The 15,834-nt window shown below is 38.4% G+C and overlaps 1 protein-coding gene across 1 annotated transcript in view; it reads right to left on the reverse strand.

The window, feature by feature from the left end:
* The window catches only part of csmd3b (CUB and Sushi multiple domains 3b), a 1,392,611-nt gene that overhangs the window by 122,085 nt on the left and 1,254,692 nt on the right, over positions 1-15,834 (reverse strand). Inside the window, 3 exon segments of the mRNA XM_052022622.1 lie at positions 5,861-5,941; positions 7,834-7,979; positions 14,869-15,046. Of these exon segments, the coding sequence (XP_051878582.1) occupies positions 5,861-5,941; positions 7,834-7,979; positions 14,869-15,046 (405 nt within the window).

A 15,834-nucleotide genomic window follows, 5' to 3' on the forward strand; every position in this document is an offset into this window, starting at 1 on the left:
GTGGAGCCAAACCATCAGAAAGCAGTGGAGCTGAACCACCTGCCCAGTCCAGCAATGAACCCAATTCAGACCGAGGATTAAGATTTTTTGCAAACACAGGACCAGTGCTCATGACGTTAATTGTAATGCAATGATATTATCCCAGGCTCTTGGAATTTTGGAGTGGTAACTTGCAGTGTAAAGTTGAATTGGAGGTAGGTGGTGCAGGTAGGCATGAATGGGGTCAAGTAGCTGATGATAGTTATTCCTGTCCTGATCGATAACGATATGCAGCACACTTAGTTACAATCAATGTGTGTCAAAGGTTGTTATTGTGTTACGAAGCCGACTTACAGACTTCCTGGGTCTTTGATGTATGCCATTCAAGTCCTGTCTAAACTGCAGAACCCAACACAAAGGTGCAGGAATGTATTCTTACTAGTCCTTCCCAACTAGTTTTATCTAAGACTTCACCAGAGTTTTGAGCATATTATTTTCTTTCACATTTCTTTTCCAGTTTTCCTTTTCCTTTGAAAACATTGCCCATGTGCAACCTGAAACTGTGCGGGAAGGATGGCTCTCTGAAAATAGAGACCTTTCACTTCAGTATGAAAGTGTATTTTATTCCCGACAAATCTTCCCTACACTTGAGTCTTTTTTAAATTTGTAATGTGTATATAGAGCAATAATCTGAAAATTATTGAATAAAAACTTGCTCATTAATCAATTCTTGTGTGAATATTCACCAAGAGAATAATATAAGGTCTGCTGGTTATATCTCATCAGTCAAATATTCCCATATCAACAATGAGTAGATGCAGCAGCAAAACACTAATCTTTTAAAATCAACAGCTGCTAATTGGATATTTCTTTTCCCCATCTTCAAGCTACATGGGTGGTATCATTTGTAGATTTATGCAGAGAGGCTGTGTGAAATCTATTTATTTTGGTTAGATATTCCATTATAAGTAAGGCTTTCAGTATCTTTATTGGTATTGGTATTGGTTTATTATTGTCACTTGTACCAAGGTACAGTGAAAAATTTGTCTTGCATACCGTTCGTACAGATCAATTCATTACACAGTGCATTGAGGTAGGACAGAGTACATTGAGGTTGGACATGGTAAAAACAATAACAGAATACAGAGTGAAGTGTCACAATATGAAGGTATAGAAATAAAATTTCAGGTAAAATGAATAAACGTAATTGATGCGGAATAATCTGTTGTGCTTTTTGGTTATTCTCAGGATAAGAAACATTTTGGCAAAGAATCTTATCTAGGTAAATATGTCTGATAACCAGTATTCGCATACATGAACCAAAGCAGGAAGGAAGAGATGATTAGAGGCAATCTCTGTTACATAAGATCATAAGATAGAACAAGTACCAAGATCTAATACTCATTAGCAAAGTGTCAGGCTCACAGGCTCATTCATTAATATAAAATGGTGATCATATGGAGAAATTAAAGAAGCACAATGTGCTTTGTCAATATTTTGCATTAATTACATGACCTACAATGAAAATATCCCAACTTATGGCTGTAAAACACTTCACTTTTTTGTGTGCATGTGTCTGCATGTGCATAAATCTCATGCACATGAATTAACATGGACATATATGTTCTTTTTAAGTGGATTAACATTCTTTAAGATAACATATCCAAGATTATCCACAAGAACATGTGAACAAAAAATTCTGCACAGTAGAATCTGAACTCTCTGTTGTGACCAAGATGAGTTTCAATTATGATACCCTGCTGTTCAGATTTGAAGAGCCTGTGAAGTGTTTGGATAAAGTAAATGTCGGCAGTATTTTCCACAGAACTTCACTCTGACATAAAATACTACATTTTAAGGAGGCGCAAGATTTTTAGACCATATAAATTGAGTTTTCTACCTTCCAACCACAACTTGCACATCCAGCAAATGAAAGCCTTCTAAGAAAGTTGTTCACAGAGACAGACCTCCAGCCAAAACAAAAGATAATGGAATGGGAAACTAAAAGTTTGGTGAAATAAATAGCTAATAGAGACAGAAGTAGAGAAGCAGAGAGGTTTAGAGAGGGAACTCCAAAGCTAAAGGCTAAGATAACTGAAGACATGGCTACCAATGATGGGCTAAAGAAAATGGATGGTGTACAAATAGCATTGCTGTTCTTCTGGAGATTGTAGGGGTACAGATGACTAGACTTAAGGAGAGATGATGCCAGGGAGAGATTTGAATGTGACAATGAGAAAATTGAAATCAAAACATTGGTCAATGAGGAACAAAGTCGGTCAGCTGACATGATGGATAAGTGGGACTGAGCATACGTTAGATTATTGATAGCAGAATTTTGAATGAGTCCAAGCCTATGGAAGATGTAAAATGGGGAATCTATTTAGAAGAGCAGACAAAGAGTTGAGTCTCAAAGTTACAAATGTTTGGTTGAAGGTTTCTGTGGTGAATCAATTGGAACAGCAATGGAGATGGGCAGTACTGGAGAGGTAAAAGTAAGCAGGTTTTGAAACAGCAACACATGTCGACAGGTTACTTTTTGCCATTAAAAAGTAGCTGACAGGACTAAGGATTTCTTTAATTACTTAAGAAAATTAATGCAAAAAGTCCAGCAGATTTCCAAACATGCATTGCTGAAAGCAAAGAGTGGTTGCCACAAGATATATGAATGTGTCGATAATTATACACTGGAATTTATTTTCACTGTAACTTAAAGTGAGAACATAGAGAAAGAAAAATCACAGCAGCTGCCATTCAGTAAACCCAAAAAGCAGTGAGTGAAAAACCATGAACTATTACACTTCTTACATTGAAACATGGGAAATAGGAGTAGGAGTTGGTCATTTGACTCCTCGAGCCTACTCTCCCATTCAATATGATCATGTCTGATCACCATAATTTAAATAATGCGTTCCTGCTTTCTTCCCATATCCCTTGACATTAGAACAATGTCCAACCCCTTCTTGAATATATTTTGTAATTTGGCCTCCACTATCTTCTATGGTAGGAAATTCCACAAATTCAGCACTTATGGGTGAACATATTTCTTGTCATTTCAGTCTGAAATGACACATGCCATAAACTTGGGTTGGTTCTGGACTTCCCCATTACCTAGGCTGTCTAGCCTCATCAGGATTTTATAGGCTTCAATGATGCCTCCCTCTATCTTCTGGACTCTAGTGAATACAAATCCAATCATCCTAATCCCTCTTCATACATCAGTCCTGCCATCCCAGAAATCAGTCTGGTTAGATTTTGCTGCACACTTTCCACTGCAGGATACTCAAGGCGCTGTACAAATGTGTTAAATCTTCCCTGCTCCTGTACTTAAATCCCCTCACTATAACACCACATTTTACTGCATTCTGCCATGCATTTGCCCAATCACTCAACCTATGCAAATCATACTGGAATCTCTTGGTAGTTCACACTTCCATCCACATTTAAGTCACTCATCTAACTCGTTACTATATATTGTGTCTTGTAGTATGTCACTAGTCACTTCCTGTGACTCGGAAAAGAACCTATTTACTGCTACCCCTTGATTTCTGTTCACCAACTCTGTCAACCAGTTCTCTATCCAGGTAAGTACATTACCTCCCATCACGTGCTTTAATTTTGCACAACGATCATTCCACATGGCCTTGTTGGAAGCCTACAGAAGTACAAACACAACACACCCACTGGTTTCTCCCCATCTATTCCACTAGTTACATTTTCAAAAAATTCCAATAAATTTCTCAGACATGATTTCTTTTTCGTAAATCCTGTCCTATTTCCAAAACATTCTGCTATTACTTCCTCAATCATGGATTCTTGCATTTTCCTTAACTACCACTATAATTCTATGTTTACTCCAGGAAGGCCCTCTCTCTAGTTGATTCCTTGACATATTGGTCCAATACACAATTCAGTGAACACTCCAGAAATGTCTCCTCTACAGTGTTGTGCCAAATTTGGTTAACCTAATTAATGTGTAGATTGAAATCACACATGATTACAGTTGTAGCCTTGTTGCATCCACCTCTAATTTATTGTTTAATGTCAACCCCAAAGTCACCACTACAGTTTGGGGGTCTGCATACAAATCCCACCAACTACTTTGCCCCCTGGTATTTCTTAGTTTTACTCCTACAGATGCCAAGCTCATCTCCTTCCTCACCATTGAATTAATCTCTTTAACCAGCAACACCACCTCACCTCTTTTCCCTCTTTGTCTGCCCTTCCTAAACAATGAATAGTACCAGATATTCAGTTCGCATCCTTGGTTTACCTGCAGCCATGTCTTCATAATACTGATTATATCATGTCCATTTACATCTATTTGAGTGATTCATTCATCGACCTTATAGTGAACACTCCATGCATTAAGAAACAAAGCCTTTGGACTTGTCTGTTTACCATTCCAAATCCCAAAGCATTATTTTGCATTGTAGCCCTGTTTGTTTATCACCCTTCACCTTTCTGCCTACCACTTTTGTTTTTTTTTCCAGTCCTTTGTTTATATCCTTGTTTCTCTTTTCTACCTCCCCACAGAGGTTTCTATTCCCCTTCCATTTTACTGTCAACCCTCTCCAACAGCTTTAAATTTTACCTAACCTATGAAATGTTTATGCAGATATTGCTTACAAACAAAAGAAAGTGCCCCACTTTTCAGTACTTCCAATGGTCATAAATTTTCAAATAAATGAGCTCTGAGTTCCGAAATTAAATATTACTTGCTCATTTACAATCTTGTGGCATTAATAAATATATTTAAATATTTTAATTGTACATTAATTTTTTTCGGTATACTTCAAAATGTTATCCCTCATACCACACAAGGCAAGTTACATTTTAATCTATTTTACGCAATCTATTTCGACGTAACGGTTGAAAAAAAATGTGAGCTACATTTGACAAAGGACCTCTGGCAACTGACATCAATCAACGCCTGAATTACCAGAAAATAAGTTACTTTGAAAATAATATTCTTTGAAACAAAAGTGCCAAAGTTCTTCTAAAAAGAAGCTTCTGCTTATATTTGAGTTGATTTTTTTAATATAACGAATTTCAGCAAAACTGAATAATGGGCAATAGGGAACCATTGTAGTTAATTGCTTCCAGTTCCACAGAAGTCATTAAAAATTCTCATCAAACCGAAATTGACGTGCCTTTTAGATATTTTAAGAAGTTAAAATAGTATACTGATATTTTAAAACCATGCAAGTTAAATCCATTTTTTCATCACTTTAACTTTCAAATCACACAAGTTTAGGTGATATAATTAGTTCTTTTTTTTAATCTCTCATAGAATGATGGCAAAACATTTCCCTCCTACCAGCAGTTGTGCTGAAGGGGCAAAATATACTGACAAAATAACCAACAATCAATAAGGAAAAGAAAACAATTGAAAACTCTATTCCAACCCACTCAGACAATCAAAATCAATCTGGAAGATTACATGGACCAAGTTTTATTGATACTTTCCATGTGATGCAACATCTACTCAGCTCTCTTCAAGGAAGACGGATGGTAGACAACCACCACATCACTAGACATTGTCTTTCAAAGGCTCACATCTCTCTGACAAAAAGTACCAGATTAACATCCAATTTCCACCCTTACATAACTTCACCTTGTGATGCCTAAAACTTGAATAATTTGTCAATAGATATACCATTAAATCTTCTACTAATTTTATAGAAGTTACTTCTAATGTTTCCATGGGAAGAAAGCTCTTTATGAGAATGTCCTGGATAATGTTTGTCAATTATTACAGTGTGGAACTAATCCAAATTCGCAGATTTGGTAATCCTTAAGAGTGATTTAAATTGATAGCAGAACAAAGTTACAGAATAAAGATAGTACAAAAACATGGCTCCAGAGGAGTACAGCATACCTATTTCAAATTCATCATCCTCTGTCAAATTTTGTCCCGTGAGCATCGCTGGTGGAGATTGGCAGATTCGTAGTTGGTATGCTGTAAAAATCAAGAGTTCATTATCTGACATTCAACTCATAAAATATCCAGTTGTTAGGTACTAAAATAGATCTACAGTTGTAATCCAAACAGCACTTCTTGGGAAAATTGACTTTTCTTGTTCACTGAATAAGAAGAGTTTACCTAAAACCAAACTATTTGAATTAGAATTCATGCAACACACAACTTGGATGAAAACAGTAATTTACAGATTTAACACATGCGGATTCCTGTGAATAATTCTTTGGCTGTGTCATTCAATTTGGATTCTGATCTGCAACATACCTATCGATTCAAGCTTAACCTGGTTGCTTGTGCTAAATGTGTTATATGACAGTCGTCACATTTCCACTCCATTTTCTAAATTCAGTTTCAATGAAGTCAAGGAACCAGATTAAGTGTGTTTAGTTCAAGCAACTGAAGATGAATTTCTACACCAAAGTTACAAATATGCAAATGTACAATTTGATAAATGATTAAATATAAGATGCCTTGCCATTTTTTAAATCTTAAATAATAGCTTGAAGAATGATTTTGAAGTACGGGTCCTCCCCAGGTTCCGGCAGGGTTCCATCCCTGTGAACTGTTCATAACCCGAACAGTTCGCAAGTCAGAAATGTGACCATGAACCGAGTTCCCATCTGGCAGAAGATGCCTGCACCCCCACACCACCTGGAAAATCCACACTGCTCGTCTCCCAAATGCTCATTTGTACGTACAGGCTGTACATAAATTGAGTGTTCTTGACCTCAGGAGGACCTGCAGTCTTATTCTTGAAGCTCATAATATATCTAGCTCATGAAAGAAGGACTTGTGAGCTGGTGCTCATTCAGGATAATTTTGTGATTTGCACTTGCTGGGAGCAATGGTCAGATAATCATTCGATCTTTACATTGTATGCCCATTGAGCAGAATCATCACACTGAGACCACCAGATCAGGAACTTTTAAGCCAGCAATGTAAATTGGGTAGACATGTTGGTTAGGGATGAGAGCAGGGCATGTCACTGACTCTAAAGCTCAAGGAGAGAGAGAAAGAGAGAATTTATCCCAGGCTTCATTTATACATGCCAGAGCACACTCCCACTCAAACTCAGCAGGATTAAATGTCTGGCCTGTAATCTGGAGTGTTCTTCAGCAGTTTCAGAACCACAGAAATGGTCTTCGACAAAGAGATAAAAGCATTTTCATCAGAGATAGGGATGGGTGCCAAGGTCAGGCAGGGATAGCTTATTCAGTACTGTGGTAGTCAATTGGTCTTTGTGAGATTAATTATTGCACTTCCCCCTGTCACGATTATTACCCCTGCATGTCCGGGATTGCAGGAAAACTAAAAGTTTGTGTCACTGTGCCTTGTATAGTCCTGTCTGCAGTCCTCAGTTTTCATTTGCTGGGAAAGCCAACAATATGCCAAACTCAGAGCTCAGTTTGAAATGGGAGATCAGGATCCAATATTACTTTTGAAATCAGACTTGCATATTTAAAGAGGAACCATCCATCCTTGGACAGGTGATCATTCTTGCATTAAACACACTTCATTGTAGCAAGTGTATCTCGTACCCAACTGATGAAATTTGTTCCTAAGGCTTCAATGGAGCTGAATTTTAGAAGTGGAGTACAATTTTCAGCTGCTTCCAAGAAAATATGGTAATGTAACAAGTTGGACAAAAAGTGCATGTGTAAGTCTCCAACTCTATTTTAAATTCCTCAAATCTTGTGTTCCCTTAGGGAAGGTCCTAGTTTCATGCAGTAAGTGGACTGGATTTAAACATAATTCTTTCTGAATGGACATAGAACACACATTAAATTAAGTACATTGAAGCCAAAGAAAATATGACAATAATTTAATCCCATCGAAGTGAAAAAATGTATGAACTCTAAACATAAACCAACCATGGTAACTGAGTATGAAGAAGCCGCCAGTTGTAAAATCACTGTGGAATTTGATAAGGATCTGATTTGACGTGCTGTAGACGGACTCCAGCGCTGTATTCCCACTGAATTGTCCAATCTGAGGAGCAGTCTGTTCTGGCCCATCCCTATGTGAGATAAGTAGTAGAGTGAGCAGCCATTTAGGCTGTTAACCAACAGCAGATTCAAGCATATGTTATAAGTAACAGTACCATTTAACTTCATGGGGAATTCTTCTACTTCTGAACATTTAACAATGCCTTAAGACCATGAACAACAGCAAGAATTTCCATACATATTTCACCTTTAATATCACCAAACATCCCAGGTAGGCTACTTCACAGGACTATTAACACGTGGCGACTGAAGCAGAATTATATGAAGAGTTATTAGGATAGATAACCAAATGTTTATTCAAAGAGATAGATTCTACTGAAGATCCTGGAGGAGGAAAAAGAGGTAAAGAGGCAAAGCTACAGGAAGGAATTTTCAGAATCTACAATGGAAGGCAGTGAACAGTAATTAAGTAACTACATTCTGGGATGTTCCAAAGCCTGAAATTAGACGAGTGCCGATATTTTGTAGAGTTGTAGGCTGAAAGAAATTACAGCAACAGAAAAAATTGGGACCATGCTGGGATTTGCAGACAAACATGGGAGTTTGAAAATCAAACCATTGATTTACTGGGAGTCAATGTTGATCAGCAAACAAAGGTGTGATGGGTGAATGGGATTCATTCTGAATTAGGACACAGGCAGAAAGTTTACAGAGGCTAGAATGAGAATGGCTAGCCAGGAGTAGCTTGGAATAGTCAAAACCGGGGATAACAAATTCATGGATATGTGCGCAATATTTAATCATGCCCATTTCAGTAAGCACTGAGCATGTTACATATCCATACACATATAGATGATTTGTAACATTAATCAGACAAATGGTGCACCAGCCAAAAGTTGCTTCATGACTTGATGTCAGTTGGGGTCAGAGAATGGCATGAAGCCATTTGAACCTGGGCACGAGCAGAGAGGTCACTACGGTTTCCCCACGAAGCAGAAGACAGATTTGAAACTCTGAGGGAAGACGGAAGAAATTTCAAGGTGGCCTTGAAGGTCTCATGTGAAAATTTGCAGCTTTCCTTCCTCCTCACTTCAACCCAGATGCACTTTGCACTTGCAGGAATCTTCCAAAGCCCCATCCTCACTGATTAGAGGCAGTCAAGGACCACTTGATCTTTGCCTACCTACAGCAATTCAACTTGCCCATAGTCAGTATGGAATACAGTGAGTAACCAAAACAAATCCTGGCAATTGAAATCAATGTGACCATGTGTTGTCTTTGCTGGTGGAAAATAAATGTGCTTTCAGAAACCCTATTCTGCATCAATGCATGCTATCTCTCAACATTTAAGTCATGAACACACTGCTCATTTATTCTTTCACCGTGTTTCTGAGAGGCCATTAACTCTATACAGGCCTACAGCACACACATTTGTAAGATGCTTGAACTAGCTGCTACCTAGTGTATCAATGTCCAGGTTTAGAAGGCATAAATAGATGTATAAGTAGAAACTAATAGAATACACCTGGATCTTGGAATACAACTGGATTTAAAGAGTTAAATGACATTACTGCTCTCTATCTCAACAGAATTTCAAAAAATCTTTAGATGATATTCAAAATTCTACAAGGCCACTACTACTGCATATGCCCAAGCTTTGGCGTAGTACTCATGACTGTTTTAAGATTCATTTATTCACAACATACCCACTGATCATTAATTCAGTTCAAGGCTCTATTTATTGAAATGTATTTGCACACATTCTTTTAAAGGGCCTTTCTTCAAAGTCCAATATGGGGGTATGTATGACTGAAAATAAATCCTGGCAGTTTCATCAGACTTCACTTGATCATTTCTCAAATTTGGTCTTTCCCAATAACCATTAACACAGTCATCTTACTCATTAACAAATCATGTATTTTATTTGTGCCTCTCCAATATTCACCATTTTCAATCCACAATAATAAAGACAGCTCGGTGGATTAACTTTCATTTCTCCAGCTGTGATCCCCACGACATCACAATGTCTGAGCATTGGTATTTTCAACATGCGTTAGCCTTTGATTTACTATTACCTCCCTCGCTGGTTAACATTTGCTGGAAAGATTTGCTAGAAATTCACATGTCTTAAAGCATGAAATATCTCCATGTAATGAATAAACAATGGAAGCATTTCTTATGTATCTCCCTTGTCTTTTCAATTAGCTGTTGCAGAAAATCATAGATTTTGTTTCTTCAATTTGTTTGGATGCTAACTGTTCTTATGCTGCTATCTCTTCCCTGAAGTTATTACATAATGTCACATGATGTTCAAGCTTTCATGTTTCAGACAGCACTACTGGCTTCTTATTGTCTCATCACTTCTGCTTCTTATTGAAATGAATAAATTTACCAAATTGATGATGTGCTATTAATCTTACCTAATCTTTTTATTCAACACTGTCCTTAATTTGATCAATGATAAATTAGTAATCACATTCACTAAATAATACCTTGCTATTAATAAAACTTAACTTCCACTGGATGGGATGATAAAAAATAGCTAACTTAGTTCTCAGACTGCTACTTTAAGTTGATATCTAACCACAGGAGATAGTCAGAAAGCTTTTCAGCTGCCATTAGTTCTGCAAAAGTTCACATACAATCTCATTTTCATTGCTGACATCACTTTTGAGAATTCTTACGTTTTGCCTGATATTTTTTAAACTTTGTTCAAAAATCTTTCCTTTCTATCATAAAATTGCCACGCTACAACCTCATGTTATGCGAAATATGGAACTTACACAGAGATGAAGGTAAGCCAGTATGGGCTAAAAGTTTATATTTAGACTGGTACAAAATTGAAGTTACGTTCACCCCTCAATTGATACTTAAATATGTAGGATACACATGGAGTTACCTTTCATAGATCCAGATAAGGCTTGTGAGGCCTGGATCTTTTACTTGACACTTTCAAGATCAGCAATACAAGAACTTGGAACCAGTGGCGAGGATTCTTTGTATCGTGAATAAAAGTGTCAAACAACTTACAAATATTCTACTTATGAATTTCCACTATAACACAATTAACTCTTTAGAGTACATGTCCTCAATTTATAGAACATAGATCATAGAAAAACTACAGCACAATTCAGGCCCTTTGGCCCACAAAGCTGTGCCGAACATGTCCCTACCCTAGAAATTATTAGGCTTAACCATAGACCTCTATTTTACTCAGCTCCATATACCGATCTAACAGAATCTTGAAAGACCCTATCGTATCAGCCTCCACCACCGTTTCCGACAGCCCATTCCACGCACTCACCACTCTCTGAGTAAAAAACTTACCCCTGACATCTCCTCTATATCTACTCCCCAGCACCTTAAACCTATGTTTCTCTTGTGGCCACCATTTCAGCCCTGGGGAAAAGCCTCTGACTATCTACCCTATCAATACTTCTCATCATCTTATACACCTCTATCAGGTCCCCCCTCATCCTCCGTCTCTCCAAGGAGAAAAGGCCGAGTTCCCTCAACCTGCTTTCATAATGCATGCTCTGCATCCCAGGCAGCATCCTTGTTAATCCTCTGCATTAAGAAGCATTTTTTTGCTGTAACATAATCTGTAAAATTTTGGAGAATGAGAACTAATGCATCCACTATTTCTAAAACTAACTCTTTTAGTACCCTGGCATGCAGATTATCAGGCTCTGGGGATTTATTAGCTTTCAGTGCCATTACTTTTTCAGCCACTCTTTATTTAACTAATATCAATATCCTTTAATTCCTCCTTATCATTGGACTCTTGATCCTGAGCATTTTTGGGAAATTATTTGTACTTCTGCCTTCAGAGAAGAGGACAAAGTATTTGTTTAATTGTTCTATCATTTCTTTATTCCCCATTCCAAATTCTCCTGTTTCTGACTGTAAGGAACCTACATTTGTGTTCACTATTTTTTTTACCTGCAGAAGCTTCCACAGTTCACTTTTATCTTTCTCACAATGCCCTGGCAGAAATACTTAAAACATCCTTAGCCATGGGAGAGGTGCCAGAGGACTGGAGGATAGCTAATGCTGTTCCGTTGTTCAAGAAAGGCTCCAAGAATAAGCCAGGAAATTATAGGTCAGTGAGCCTGTCGTCAGTCGTAGGTAAATTATTGTAAGGTATTCTAAGGGACAGGACATATAGACAGGGTATTTGGATAGGCAGGGCATGATTAGGGATGGTCAACATGGTTTTGTGCATGGTAGGTAACGTCTAACCAATTTTTTAGAGGTTTTTGAGAATGTTACCAAGAAGGTAAATGAGGGAAAGGTGGTGGATGTTGTCTACATGGACCTTAGCAAGGCCTATGACAAAGTCCCACATGTGAGGCAGCTTCAGAAGGTTAAGTCACTTGGCATTCAGGATGAAGGAGCCAATTGGATTCAACATTGGCTTAGTGGGAGAAGCCAGAGAGTGGTAGTAGATGGTTGTCTCTCCGACTGTAGGCCTGTGACTAATGGTGTACTGCATGGATCGGTGCTGGGGCCATTGTTGTTTATCATCGTTTAATGATTTAGGTGATAATGTGGTAAATTGGATCAGCAAAGTTGCATGTGATACCAAGATTGTGGGCTTAGTGGACACCAAGGAAGACTATCAAAGCTTGCAGCGTGATCTTGATCAGCTAGGAAAGTGGGCTGAAAAATGGCAGCTGGAACTTAATGCAGACAAGTGTGAGGTGATGCACTTTGGGAGGACAAACCAGGGTAAGACTTACACAGTGAACGGTAGGGCTCTGAGGTGTGTGGTAGAACAAAGAGGCCTGGGAATACAAATCCATTGTTCCTTGAAAGTGGGGTCACAGGTAAATAAAGTCGAAAGGAGAGCTTTTGGCACTTTCGCCTTCATAAATCAGGGCATTGAGTTCAGGAGTTGGGATGTTGAAGTTGTACAAGAGGCTGGTGTGACTGAATTTGGAATGTTGTGTGCAGTTCTGGTCACCTACCTACAGGAAAGATATCAACAAGCTTGAAACACTGCAGGGAAAATTTACAAGGATGTTGTTGGGACTTGAGGACCTGAGTTATAGGGAAAGGTTCAATAGGTTAGAACTTTGAATGAAAAACACGATGATGCTGGAGGAACTCAGCAGGCCAGGCAGCATCCATGGAGAAAAGCAGGCAGTAAACGTTTTGGGTCAGGACCCTTCTTCAGGACTGAAGATAGGAAAAAGGAAAGCCCAATATATAGAAGGGAAAAGAAAAGCAGTGATAGGTGGACAATAGAGGGGAGACAGGGTGGGCACAAGAGGAGGAGGGGTTAGAACTTTATTCCCTGGAGCGTAGGAGAATGAGGGGAGATCTTATAGAGGCATACAAAGTTATGAGGTGTATAAATAGGGTGAATGCACGCAGGCCTTTTCCCCTCAGGTTGGGTGAGGTTGGAACTAGAGGACATAGGTTTATGGTGAAGGGTAAAATATATAAGGGGAAGCTGAGGGGAACTTCTTCACTTAGAGGGTGGTGTGAGTGTAGAACGTGCTGCTAATGGAAGTGGTAGATGCAGATTCAATTGTAACATTTAAGAGAGGTTTGGATAGGTACATGGATGGGAGGGGTTTGGAGGGATATGGTTCGGGTGCAGGTGGATGGGACTCGGCAGAAGATCAGGTCGGAATGAACTAGATGGACCGAAGGGCCTGTTTCTGTGCTGTAGTGCTCTATGACTCTAAATTTAATCTCATACTCTATTTTTACTTTCTTAATTAATCACTTGGCCCATTCTTGCTGAATTCTAAACTATTTCCAATCTCCAGGCTTGCTACTTTTTTCTGGCAATTTTATACAACTCCTCTTTGGATCTAATATTATCCTTACATTCTCTCATTAGCCATTGTTGGATCAATTTCCCTTTCAAGGTTTTGCTCCAGAGAGGAATATATAATTTCTGCAGTTCCTGCATTTGTCTCTTAAATGTGAGCCAATCCACCATCATGCGTTTCAAGTTCCCCAATCTGTCATAGCGAACTTACTCCTCACACTTCTATAGTTTTCCTTTGTTTAGATTTTTGATCAAGCTACTTCACATTTCACCTTCATGAAGAATCCTATCATCATATCAGAATTCTACCCTCTGCATCACACAGAGAGTGGTGGGTGCCTGGAACTCACTGCCAGGGGATGGTGGTAGAAGCTCATACAACAGAGACATTTAATGGATAGATACACAGATGAATAAAAATGGAGGGTTATGGGCTGTGTTGGAGGGAAGGGTTAGATTGATCAAGGAGTAGGTGTTTATGTAGGTCAGCAGAACATTGTGAGCCAAAGGGCCTGTACTGTGCTATGTTGTATGATATGGTACCTCTTCCCTGAGGGGCCCTGCATATCAAGATTATAAACTAATCTGGCACTTTTATTTCAGGATTGTAGGATTCACTCTACCTTTCTCTCATAATTTCAGATAATTATTTGTTTTAACACTACCAGATGAAGTTTTTATTCCCTTACTTGTCCCATTATCGCAGTTTTTCATCCCTGTCATTATCATCCATTTCGTTATTTAATCTTTCTTCCCTTTTTCTTCTGCAGGCCATTCCTTTTATTTTCTCCTTCCTTCGTCTTTTTGTTCAGCATCTTAAAACTTGTTTTACCTCTAATTTTTCTGTTGGTAGATGATTTATCTGAAATGTTAACATTGTTTCTTTCTTCACAGTCGCTGCCTGACCTAATTTCCACAACCTTGCGTGTTTATTTCACAACAGTCAATGGCATCAATGAAACATTATTTCGAAACAGGAATGTAAATGATAGAAATACGTGAGAAAGTCATCTTGCATCGAGACAGTAGTTATCCTGGTTTATAGCAAACTGGCTCAAGAGTAAAGATTTATCTGAAGAAGTATAGTGACAAAGGTGCAATGTTGTAACTTAACAGAACACAGTTCAATTTCATGACTGCCTCAATAAATCAATATGAGAAAATGTATGGCTTACCATACTGTAATGAAATCATATATAGGTTCTGTTTGCAGGACAGTAAAGTTGATGTAGATTCCATGGCCTGGAGGCACTTTGACAATCCAAAAGCAGTCCTGAAAGTTCGGGTACTCATCAGGATACCCAGGAGAGTAGATAGTACCATTTAGTGCAGTAATATTGCCTCCGCAGAGAGCTAGAGAAGCGATAAAAAAACAATTTGTTAGGAAATTAATTTACTCACATTCCCACCCATTTTTATTTCGAAGCAAATGGTACAAACATTAACAGCTACAAAAAATGTGGAAGATCAAATTGATCAAATTGTGATATTTTGCTTTTATTCTGTTTTCCCTTTTGGCATTTTCCTCAAATATGTTTTAAAGGTGTCATCCCTCATAATATTAAAGCTGAAATGACTTTGGACTGTAATTACAGTAAGCACTTGTTAATCTACTGGTTTAAAATTCCTACATACTTGGTTTTAATGTACTTTATCTATTAAAACATAAATTATGGATCTGAAAGAAGTGTTTAAATTATTATGCATGGTTTATGGAGCAAGGTTCAATCAGTCTGGGCCTCCAGTTGATGGCTGATGGATATGAAGTTAAATGGAAGAGATTTTAGGAAAGATAGAAACGTTTTTCCACAGAAAGCTATGCAAATTATTTCTAGTGTTATCTCTCTTCCTGGACAGAGCAAGTATAGAATTGCCCTGTTCTCTGCTTCAACCCCACCAGCCTTTGCATTCAACAGATGATCCTTTGCGATTTCTGCCAGCTCCAACGAAAGTCTCCCATCAGATATATCCGTCCATCCCTTCACAGCATTTTGAAGGTACAGTTCCCTTCGCAACTCCCTTGTCTGCTCTTCGATCCCCACCAACCACTCTCCTTCCTCTGACAGTCTCCCAGGCGACCACATGAGATGCAACACCTGTCCTATTACCTCTTATCACCTCACCATCCATGGACCCAAACA

This window comes from Pristis pectinata, chromosome 9, assembly GCF_009764475.1.
Source record: "Pristis pectinata isolate sPriPec2 chromosome 9, sPriPec2.1.pri, whole genome shotgun sequence".
Lineage (NCBI taxonomy): Eukaryota > Metazoa > Chordata > Chondrichthyes > Rhinopristiformes > Pristidae > Pristis > Pristis pectinata.